This window comes from Eurypyga helias, unplaced genomic scaffold (assembly GCF_000690775.1).
Source record: "Eurypyga helias isolate BGI_N326 unplaced genomic scaffold, ASM69077v1 scaffold11060, whole genome shotgun sequence".
In the NCBI taxonomy this organism is placed as follows: domain Eukaryota; kingdom Metazoa; phylum Chordata; class Aves; order Eurypygiformes; family Eurypygidae; genus Eurypyga; species Eurypyga helias.
In genome coordinates this window covers 70,041-82,371 of record NW_010226272.1, presented here as the reverse complement: position 1 = coordinate 82,371, position 12,331 = coordinate 70,041, and the positions used below count along the sequence as shown (strand labels likewise).

The 12,331-nt window shown below is 38.6% G+C and overlaps 1 protein-coding gene across 1 annotated transcript in view; it reads right to left on the bottom strand.

The window, feature by feature from the left end:
- Nucleotides 1-2,840: 2,840 nt before the first annotated feature.
- Nucleotides 2,841-12,331, bottom strand: part of GALNT1 (polypeptide N-acetylgalactosaminyltransferase 1) — a gene marked incomplete at its 3' end in the record, with an annotated part of 60,493 nt that continues 51,002 nt past the window's right edge. Inside the window, exons 7-13 of the mRNA XM_010152352.1 lie at nt 11,086-11,293; nt 9,311-9,481; nt 7,744-7,861; nt 6,562-6,742; nt 6,179-6,305; nt 4,717-4,831; nt 2,841-3,023 (exon numbers count right to left, since the gene is read on the bottom strand). Of these exons, the coding sequence (XP_010150654.1) occupies nt 2,841-3,023; nt 4,717-4,831; nt 6,179-6,305; nt 6,562-6,742; nt 7,744-7,861; nt 9,311-9,481; nt 11,086-11,293 (1,103 nt within the window). The remainder of the gene's footprint in view (nt 3,024-4,716; nt 4,832-6,178; nt 6,306-6,561; nt 6,743-7,743; nt 7,862-9,310; nt 9,482-11,085; nt 11,294-12,331) is intronic.

Here is a 12,331-nt window from a genome sequence, read left to right as displayed (position 1 = left end):
TCAGCCCACCAGAGTGTCTCAGCTGGCCGCCACACTACAGACCTCCAGCTGCACACATTTTTCAGAAACCCCTCCACTTAGAAGACTGAATTATCTCTAAAATTATTGACCTTCTGAATCAGTCAGACATTTCTAAGTGAGCATACTGTGTTATTAAATAAACCTGCCAGCAGATGGTGTGTTTCTACTCAATTAAGACATAACTGCATAATTTCAGCTAAATGTTTGTAAACATCAATAAACTCATTAGTAATGTCAACGTTCCAGAAAGAAAAAAAAAATTGCTAGCCAGGCTTTTAGGCTTTTTTTTTTTAAATTAAAAACAAACAAGCAAACAAAAAAAACCCACCACATACAACCTAAAGACTTTTTAACAAAGATGATAGATAACTGTCATCTGGTAAGGGAATGAAAACAAAGCAAACCTTGTTTTTTAAAGAAATTTTGAATAGTGTGAATGAAATTTTAAAATCTCTTGGAATAGAATCTCAGAGAACTTCAGTTTGGGCTTTCAGTCACAAAAGAAATCCCACACCCTACGCCCCCCACCCCCCAAAAAAAAAAAACCCCAAACAACTACAAAACACAAAAAAGTCCCCCTAAAAACAACCAAAACCCAAAACACTGCGCTATCGTCATCAAACCAAATATTTGCTCTATACGAAAAGGAGGACTCTCCAAAAGACAAGGAGAGAAAAACTGCACCAACCACAGCAAAGTACAGAGTTTTTGATTTTTCAGTGATGAAAAGGCAGCTGATGGATGCAACAGTTGTCATGCCATCCTCACAACCACTTTACCATACTCAAAACTCATTCATCAGTTTGCTACACCGACCTTCAGAAAACACCACTGCTAAGGCTTTGTCACATCACTGAATGGCCGTAAGAATTAAAGTCACAACCGTAAAGAATTAAATGCAAGGGGATACTTAACAGCACACAAGCGAGCTGGTTCTTAAAGTAGTTTTAAACGTCATCATGTAGAAAGAGAAGTGCCAGCTCATTTTCCCTCTGTTACAATGAAATGAAAGGGGTGTATTATATTCCATTTAACCATTTTCAGTCTGAAAGATTTTTTAAAAGTCCGCCCTGAAGTTAGGTCTGCACCAAACCACATACTGGCACCCAGACTACAGTTAGCATCAGGTTAGCAGAGGGACTGAGTAGCAAAACTGGTATCATTGCCTTACGGGTGTCCTCTAACAAGGCAGAATTACTGTTTCCCAGGTTTCTTGTACCTGATCTACACTGCTCAAAACTAGCTTGAGTGTCCCTATACATTTGTAGTCTACAGTGCAGTGGCAGTTACTCATGGGTAACAATTCATTTTGGGGAAAACTGGAAGAAAATTAGGAAAAATGCAAAATATAGAACATATAAAAATTAGCTACATGTCTAAATCATTATTTCATCCACAGACTGACAAAATCTATATACACGCAGTAATGACATATACCTTACAGTGTTTTTGTACTTGTTTTTAAAGGCTCAACCAAAAAAAAAAAAAACAAAACACCACCCAAAACCCCAACCAAACCCAAACCACAAAACAAGAATTATGTTAGGTCTTTCTCCCAGAAGGCAATTATGCCAGACTCTACAGGCATGTGCATCATGAAAACAATTATACTCACCAGTTGTTCTTTCAAATATTTGGGTTTGATTCATCAAAAAAAAAAAAAATCAGAAACAGTACTTAGTAAGTACTTAACTATCGTTGTCTGTACTTGACCAGAAAATATATATCCTCCCTCCCTGACCTCCAAAGCCTAATTACATTAAAAGCCTGGACCTCCCTGATGGTTCCATTTGTCACACAGCTTGCTGTTTGCTGTGGGACAATCACATGCTTTCTTTCCCCCCACACATATGCTTGAAGATGTACTCAAAAACAAATACAGATAAGGCAAAAAACCCACATCAAACACACCATCACCAGTTCTTTTGTACAAATGTAAGATTCATCTCAGCACTTGCTTGTACTGTTGCTTTCTCGAAGTTTGGTATGCAGTCCCAGACAACTCTGATGAGTAATATAACTTGGCCTTTCCTTATACCTTTACAAAAACTACATATGATAACATCTATCAGCAGGATACTTCAGTTTAATTTTCTTTGCCACTTTATATGTAAGCTTCCTATCAGCTGTGATGCAATAGTTCTGCCATTCTCAAAAATTCAAAACAGCTGGAGATTTGTTTGCCAAGTTCAATGTGTGGCAATATATTTATGCTAAACTGGTTAAAAAAAAAAAACCAAGCACGTTGTTTTCACCATTATTGTAAATTGCACAATCATTATCAAAAGCAACATATGAAAACTTTTATCTAAAACTAGTCTTCTGTTAAAAATCATAGAACTTTTCATTTAATATTATGGAACTCAATAAATGACAATCATATAAAACCAGTTTTAATAGCTACATTACTTGCATTACCAATTAATGCTAACAGGGAATACTAATTCAGAAAAAGACACATGGAATTGGTAATACATATTTAGAACATGGGCTTAGCTGCATTGCAAGATGTGGCCTCTGCCCCTTCTGTCCTCCTTATCAAACAAATAAAAACATTATCCATTTCCAGTCTGTACATACATACTAGGCCCTGACTTGCCACGCTTGGCTAGAGACAAGTGCACGCAGCAACTAGAAACCAGCCCTCCTGATCCCGTTTTCAGGATAAGGCATCCATGTCTCCGTCTAGAGGGCTGTTGCTCAGGTAATTCTGCAATGCTGTGTTTTCAGGCTTTCTGCCTGGCCGCTTAGCCCCAGTGCAGCGGAAGATAGCTTCTGGGGCAAAGTTTTGGTGAAGAGTAACATTGATTTCCACACACCTTAGCTCCAATGAACTTGGGTAAATCCTGGTCTGCTTTTCGGGACACCTTCCGGTCAGCAGCTGGGATACAAGAGGCTGCTGACTGACAAGGATGGACACAGGACAAGGAGCAGGGGTGCCCAAGTAAGAGCTCACAACCAGCACAGGGAAACCACAGGGTCTGAAAGTATCTGTGCTTCACCTTTAAATTAAGGATACCAACAAATTCCACAACTGTCAATTTATCATTAATTAGTAGTCAGGAGAAGGTGTGGGGGAGCTAGCTGTGGTAAGCCAGCCTAATGCTTTGCAGCTGCGTCTGCGGAAAGGAGCAGCCTTCCACTGCTCAGTTTCCAATTCCTGCTGCTGACACTGGCACAGACTTAACCAGCAGAGAGCCAGCCCACAGGGCAAATACTCCTGACAACTTCAGCAAGTCGAATGAGTTGACATAGATGAACAACCAACAAGCAAGGGGAGGTAAAGCCCCATCACCTGCCACAAAAGGCGAAGCACTCTCCCCCCCGCACCCCATTAGACTGACATCGCCATCTCACCTTAACAATGCAGTCCTAGTATTTTAGATTGGAGAAAGTGAAAGGCCAACACTAGGAATCACAACGAAGTGGTAGAATCTGCAGAACGGGCTGATCAGAGACAAGAATTGGACTATTCACCTGCACCTGAAAACCCAACAGGAAATGGGCTGGGAAACAGTGACCACTGTAACACACGACTGAGGAAACTGTCGACTCCTGGGAAACAACTACAGCTTGCACCATTACTGCCATGGAGAATAGCTGTTGTGTGCAAGGAGATAGGCTTGATCTTGGCTAAGCAGCACCTGCTGCAATGCTTTCCTGACTGTATCTAACCACCTCTAAGTAGAGAGATGGCTTCTAGAATGCATGAAAGCTTAAAACAGACAACTAACAATTTCTACTGGGCTGTACTTATTAAAGGAAAAAGGATTACAGGCTTACTTTTCAAGAGGGCAGCTTTCCAGTTAACTACATTACATCAATAGTAAAAAGCCTCTTGAGTTCCTATCATTCAAGCAGTAAGCCTATTTTTTTTCCCAGACAACACAGATTACATGATGTGGGAAAGCTACCTGAGAACCTTAGGTTTGCTTTCCTGGACCAATCCCTCCGTGATTCACTATCTTAGGGGAGCAGAAGAGAAAGGATATAAAGGAGGAAACAAATTTCTTGTTAGCGATGCTCAATGATGCCTGTCAGTATATTACCTCCTTCAAAATCCAATTTTCTCATCCATGTCCACTAATGAGAAAAAACAACCTGGGCGCGCAGAGGATTGCGCGTTTTCCTTGCTCATCTGCACCCAGGCTTGCAAACCAGCATCAGCTTAAAAAATTCTCACCTCGCTCCTTGCAAGAACTCGTGACACTGTCACGAGTAATACTGAAAGTACACATTGTACGAGCAAAGAGTTTCACAGCCTGTGTACCGTATTCTGCCAGAAGGTCACCACACCATCATTCTGCAAGAACTAAACATTTACATTTTTACATCAGAAGGACACCTGGAGAAGCAGAGTATGGCTAAATGAGCCAACATAGCAGAGATCCACCACATTCCTAAGACAGCTACAGGGCAGAAAGACATATTGAAATTTACACTGATGTTATTTGCTGTCGCCAGGTAAAAATCAGGGTCTGTACCTCTCAGACAAGATTGGAGATACCAGAACAACAACAGTAAGTTATTTGCAAACGTCCCAAAACAGTAACCCTTTCTAGTTAACGCCTACTGGCTCTCACAACTTACACCGATTTGGGGGGGATGAAAGGCCTGAGCAGCACTAAGTACATTTATGCGTTCATTCTCTAAACAGTAGGCCTATCACAGCCAAGAACAAACCACAGTACTAACCGCTCTCTTCACAGCTCCAGGCAACACAGCAATTTCAGAATAACCCAACTTATTCAGGTCCTGTATGATCCTGTTCTTGAAACGCTTGGAAATTCTAGTACCAAAGTTTAGTGCCCTATTGATACAGGTACAGGTATGCAAATGAGATCGTGTGCCAGTCGGCAGGTGCAGAGGCTCTGAGACCAGCTCAGCAAGAACACATCCCTACCCTCCCATCATTCTGGCTATTAGCATACAAACTACGTAAACATTATCTTCTGAAAGGAAAGAAAACATACAGTATAGTTACAGATAATTGCTTAAGTTACTTTCACCCTTTCAAAATTTTTACTGTGTTCTATTTTAAATGAAATTCTTTCATGCCTTTTCTCCAACAGGAAAATGCATGCATAGCACCACAATACTGCAAAGCTCTCCAAGTCCTCCCAAAACAACAATCCTACAAAATTCAGTGTAACTCCTTTTGTGGCTTACAGTTACCACATGAAATGGAAGGACTATAGAGATTACATGTGAAATAAGAGCACTTTATCATGGTGTGTTGGTTTTGGGGTTTTTTCAAGACTTAGGTTATTTTTATAGGTGGGTGTTCCAGCTACTTAGTACATTTTAAAGTCTAGCTCGACATGGATGCATAAAAGCATTCTTAACCCAAAATGATTGCACCTATTTATATACAACTCTTCAGAATGATAGATCTATACATGTCATGTTTGAACTCATAATGCTTTGTGAATAACAACACAGGGCAGTAACCATAAGTTGTTAGCTTCTGATTTCACCTCAAAAGCTTTGAGTATAGCAAGATTATTTTTGAATTAGAAAATCTGACATGGCCTTATCTGAATAATGCATTCTCTTAAGACAAAAACCACCATGAATCCACACACTCACTTGTTCTCACAAGTATTCTTAAAACCTGTAATTTAAAATTTGACACTGTTCAGTCTCATACTACACTGTATTACAGCTTTTAAATTTCAATACCAATGCAGGTTTAATAAGCAAGTCATAAAGAAAATACTAGTTTTAAAGATGTATCTTTGGAAACGCAGACATGGCATACAGACCTACTGCTTTAAATACAAAGCCGAATGTCTCTAATGTCGCAAATATTTAGAGAGGATGTCTATTGCTACCCAAAAGCTTGTCTCTCTTTTTATGCCGCAACAAAAAAGTTCTGTAGTGGAAAGTAATAATTCAGTATTTCCCAGGCTTCCTTTCTCTTCCTGAACTTTCCTTTTTCCAGAAAGTTTGAGTCCATAGGAAATTTGCTCTCATACTTTGCATCCTCTTGTTTTGTTACCATGCACTTTAAAAGAAACACAGTAAGTTTCATTACAATCAAGTATATTGGCAACTTGCCCCTGCACTCTGGATAGCAAAGTCCAAACTCTATCAAGCCAGGAGATGTTAACTTTTGCCACTCCTGTTACAGGGTTTCACTTAAAGCACTTCTGACCTGTTCAACCTGGAACGCTCACAACACAGAAGCCAGAGGCCAGACTCCAGCTCATTACGAGATGTATTTGGATGGCTACTTTCCAGCACTATGGCTGAGCTCTTTGACGTTCCACTCAGCTTTAATTCTATTGCACAGGAAGCTCATTCATAAATCATGGACATGTTAAACAAAAAAAAAAAAGAAAAAAGACTTCAGGGGCACACCTCTAGCAAACAAAATTATTTTTCAATTAAAGACCTTCCTTTTTGCACATCCTACATGAGCTTTGTCTTACAAACTTCAAATCAGTAACATTTTTATTTAAATACTCATGTTCTTTCCCAGTAGTAATAGCATTTTAATTCTTAGTAAGTATTTCTCATAACCAAAGACCTGCTCACCTGGAGAAATGATGTAAAAAAAGTTTTTGAATTCATCCATCCAGACTTCTGCAAGTCGCCTGTTATTTTTGTTGATTATTTGCCCTGTACCTCCTGGAAAAGTGTATGGTGTTGCTTTTCTGAACACGTGCCCAACATGTGAACAAGTTACAATTTCCAAAGTGCCACCACACTGCCAAATCTGAAAGCGACAGAACAATTATTGCATAGCTTCAAGTCGTTAAAAAAAAGTTTAAAAATGTTAATCACTCACTTCTGTTCAAACTGGAGAAACAACATTAGTTGGGGTCTAGAACAAATACACACATGAAAGAGAGATGCATGCCTGTTGCCTGCTCAACAGATAAAGATGCCTGAGTCAGGTAGCATAAGAGAGTACATCAGGCCTCACAGCAATAATGCAGCAACAAGAGACTACTTTAGAGAACTGGGTGAGCTGACAGCAAAGGAAGGAAAAGGTTCACATGAATCACAGGGAAGTAACAGGTGGTTATCTGTTCAAAAAGTCGTCATAAAATAGAATGTCCATGTTACCAAAAAAACCCCAAAACATCACCAAAAACAACAACAACAACCAACCCACCACCCCAAACACCCCCAAACACATTCACTTCCCAAATAAGGTTCTGCAAATACTTTTATTTTGGACCTCTAGAAATGGCAGATTTAGAAAGCTGAACTACTTCAGGAGTATCCACCTATATACTCTGAGCTGATAAGTAAAACAAAAGGAAATAGTGCTATTTGGTAAGAATGAAAGCGAGAACTGTGTTGGTTATGGTCCACACCCAAATGAACACGTGCAATCATTAGGTTAGAAAAGAGCAAGAGTTTGTAACAGAGGTGCTCCCATTTCACTGACACATTAAAGCATATGCTGACAACATCAACCTTAAGTTAAGCTCCCCAATCAGCTTTTCTAACTAAACTGCTTTTACCACACATGCATCCAAGTCTTCAGAATGACCACTCCAATCTTCTAATCAAAAGGCTCTGGCAACTATTCACCATGCACTTTTCACTGACACAGAGTCTTTGAGTATCTCCATGGGAGGAACTTGATGGGAAGCAAAGTGCTAACAGGAGAGAACACCGACGCAAGGCAGCAGAACCGTATTTTACAGAACTCAAGATGCACTATCCTGAGTAACTGCACACTAAAAAGAGAAGAATTTTACCTACCCTGAAAGAAATTTCTAAGTTTTCTCCACCCCAAATATCCATTCCAGCATCATATGTTCCAATTTCCTGGAAGTAATCTCTGTCTATTGAAAAAAGACCTCCTGCCATTGTAGGTGTCCTGAGGGGGAAAAAATATATAGGACAAAAAAAATAAGCATCAATCACTGTGACAACATATACTTAAACACATTTCACACTTACACTGACAAAATGGCTTTTCATTTCCCAAGTTCCTAACATGTTCCTTCTCAGTAGGCTTCCATCCAAATTCAGTTACCATTGATGTACTTGCAAGCTCAAAATTTTCCAGAGATGGAACCAGTTAGTGACTGTTCTCCTGATTTTCTCACTTCAAATTGGAGTCCAGATAGAGAAACAGCCCCTAGAAAGCTGCTGCCATTCTTGAGAAAGACTTCTGCCTCCAATGCTGGTAACTCAAAAAAAGATACCAGTTTCTTACAGGAGTTTATACTTCTGGCAACTGTTCTTGGAAAACTTATGGGAGGCCATGAAGTGGTTTGCTTGCTTTCACAGCTATTGCTTCATAAAGGGAACTGCACAGTCAGGGTTACATCCAGATTTTCTTTACAAATTCCATATTGGTAGGAAAAAAATAAAACTGTGCTAGTTTCTCCTAAATTTAGCAACATCTCCCAGATTTCTTTCTTTTAGTCAACAAATACACAACAGGCAAATGATATTTTAGGCTGACAATGTAACTCTGTAGTTCAATTATACAAACTATTTACACTTTTAGCATGAATGATTTTCTATCACTAGTCATTTTCATGAAACACTTTGGGCTTTTTCCTTAAGACACATAAAATATAAACTGGGTCACAATCTAACTGAAAATGCCTGTGGCTTTTTTGCCTTAAAAAGGAAGCTTGGGGAGGGTGGGGGGCATGTGTCAGGAAATACAATTAGCCATATCCTGAGAAGACCTCTGGATTTCTTAAATGAAAACCAAACAAAAAAAGAGTGAAGACCATACCCTCAACTTTATGGTAAAGTAAACACTGCCCAGTTTTCAGAACAGTAAGGCCAGAAATTTTAAGTTTGCAACTGCTGAAAAGTACACATTACACGAGTTATCTGTTTCTCGTTACCTCTGTCATAAAATCAACATCACATGCAAGCATAAATTCACCTTCCATCCATGCACTTTGAAGATGTTAATCTATATATGTATGCACACACAAATATACACACATATATGCCGAAAGTCAATGCATCTTTTCAAAATACTGTTTACTTTGTTAGGAAAAGATAAAAATAAGGTTCAATACAAAAAGATACAAATAAGCTTCAGTATAAATACTAGTTAAAAGCTAGTAATTGACTTAAAAGTTAAAAATAACTCAAGTGACAAGCTGATTGCTTGCCTCATTCCTACTAAAAGTTACTAATAACCAATCCATGTAAAAACTTTCATGTTGTTCCTTCAGCCAGACAAAAATGATGCTGCAAACACAATTCATTAAGCATGTACTTACATGTTTGACCTTGAAAGGACATGAGTAAACATCAGGTGAACATTTTAACCAATTTAGTAATTTCTCATTACCTAACAGGAAGGGTTCGATCTCCTTTCCGTCGATCCATCTCTCTCTGAGGAACAGGATACCAACGAAAATTCAACTTCCAGTTGAACCCACCATAGGTCATGTCAGAACCTGCCATATATTCGAAGGTGTCATCACTAATTACGTCAATGATGGGACACACAACTGTTCTCCTAGGAAAAAGAAAGAACCAAGCCTATTAATTAAAGTGTCAAAAAGGCGGTGAATTTGGTCTTTTTTTAAAAAAATCTTTGTTTTTAAACACACATTCTTTAAGTTTTCATAATGCTGTTTCTTAAGAACAGTACTCAATAGATTATTTCCATGAAACATATTAAAATTCTGTCTTGCCAATTAGAGCTAATTCATCTGAAGGAGAATGTGCTTTTCCGATACAATTTTGTCATTACTAGCTCTTTTTTTAAATAGTATTTGCATTATTACCAGTAACAAATATTCATTCTTCCACAGAGAGAAAATTTGATCACAGCTTTCTCAGTGCTCCACAGTAACTATAAAGAAAACAGGAGTTTTTCGTCTCTAGTTAAGTGGTCAAAGTAACGTGCATGTTTTGAAATTAAAACTTGGTCATTAGCTCTGGGGAAGTATTCTTATACGCCCTTAGGATAGTCACTGTTAACAAAGTAAAACTACTTCATCACAGTTGACAGAAAGAAGCCTCCTTGTCGACTGTCCTGACATTATTAAGACATATACTCACAGAAACTAATTCTAATCATCTTAAAGACATTTAAGTAACCATCCTCAAAAGCATGCTTCCTCTCTCGGAAAGCTCTGTCAATTTAGCTGCAGCCCCTGAATCTTTTTAAAGGGTTTACTTAGTAGAGCAATAATTGTAACAATTTATGTATTGTAGCCTCACGGAAGGTCTATTAATTACAAGTTAAAGGTTAGTATTATGTCTTAGCACAGCTGTGAACAAAGATTCTTTATTATTTGTAGCCGTTTCATCACCTTATGCTATATTTTGTATCGTTACATTTCTTTAGCTATAACCGTAAGAACAAAACAGAGATCTGTAAACCATATTTAATATCTAGTCTATTTAATATGCTGTTTACTAAAAGACTAGCGTGCAACTACAGAGTTACTGCTCAGATATATGAATGTTTTATGAAGCCAACCATTCTCTCACTTCTTGGTTTTGTTTTTATTTCCCCCTAAATACAATTTCCATCACGCCATCACAGATGTGTGTTGTGAATCTTGACTAATGATAGAAATATAAAGCCCCGTTACTGCACTATGAATCAGTAGGATTCCAGTAACTATTCTAACTTTAGAAAGTACACCCCATAAGAACAAGTCACAGCACAGAGTTCCACCATACAAATACATTACGCAATAAAGAAATCACAATGAGAACCTGAAAAGAGTAAACCTGACAGTTTCTTGCTCGCAGTGTTGGTGTTACATGAGATCAGGGCTCCATTTCTTCCTCAAGAACATCTTCCCAAATTCATGAAGGAATGAGGCCAGGCTGCAGACAGAAGACCTCAAATTCCACTGCGCTCTCAACTCTATTCATGCTCAGCTCTCCTGCTATTTAACACATTATCCCACGCATCCCAATACGAGCTTCACTTTAAACCAAGTTTTACTAAAAGTGGTACTGAACTAACCTTTTATCCTTACACCAATGAGAATTCATCCAGCCCTTCAGAAAGTAGGTATTTGCTTGGAGGCTATACTGTAACACTTGGAACATTTCTAACTGAGCGCAAACACCAACACGGACCAACACGCGGATGGTTACCTGTCAGCTTTGATCCTTGCCAGCAGAGGTTCAAGCCAGCCTACTGTACATTCACAATGAGCATCTAAGAAGGTGATGACCTGGCCTTTTGAAGCAGCAGCCCCCTTTAATCTGGCTCTAATCAATCCAGAACGCTGTTCCATTCGAATCACATGAACAGGTACTTTTAATTTTTTCACATAATTCTCCAGCGGTCTTTTCAAGAAATCTGCAAAGAATGATCAAAAACCATGGAAACCATCAGTTACATAGTTTAGCTTGTTCTTTTTTTTTTTTTTTTTTGGTGAAGAGGCTTGAAATAAGAGACATTTCCTCATTTCTACCCTTTTTCTACTTTCTCAGCTAGTTTCCTCTGCTGCTTATTCTACACTTCACAACACGCCCTTCCACACCTCCATGTGTTTCGCTTGCTAGAGCACGAAGTTATTCCTCCTCTTCATGTCTTCATTATGGAAAACATAAAATGGAGTGCAGAATGCTTACACAGAAACCAGATGGGATAGGCAAGTTTTTATTAGGAAGTAGATGTGACTCTTACTTCCAAAAGCATATGCTTAAGTGTTCTTGGACATAACACTTCTCTACCAAGAAAAAACAGAAAGCGATCCGACTAGCTGAACATAATGAACTACTTCAGCTGTAAGCTACATTCCTGTAGGATTTCTTTGCAAGAAGTTTAAAACATGTCAAATGCATTTTTCAGTTGTGCTTTCTCTAGATTTTTCTAATATTTTTTTCTATTAAATTATCACTGACACACCTAAAAACCAAAAATAAAGACAAAATCAGCTATACATGAATTAATATCTAACACCTACAAATCTCAGCTTAGCTGAGGAGCAAATTATTCAAAATAGAACAGCCTTAGCTGACTACCATATGCCTACAGACTCAAAATTACTTGCATTATAAAGAGCTGCCAAATTAACAAATTTCCCATTGCCAGGCACAGTTTTTGTCCATCATGAAAAACAAGACCGCGATGGATGATGCCAAAGGAAGAACAGATTGAGGGAGAAAGCAACAGACAGTCCCAGAGAGAGAATTCTGCAATAACTTGCAGATTTCAAATCTGAAAAAAAGGCAAAGTAGTCTTACAACACAGCTACAGAACTATTGGATTTTACACTAAAAACACACGGGAGTTGTACTATGACAGTGCAATGCCTGTAGTAGGATTTCACGTAAGACAGTTATGTACCTCATATGAGAATGAGTGTGACACTGGAGGGGCCGCCGGGGGGGG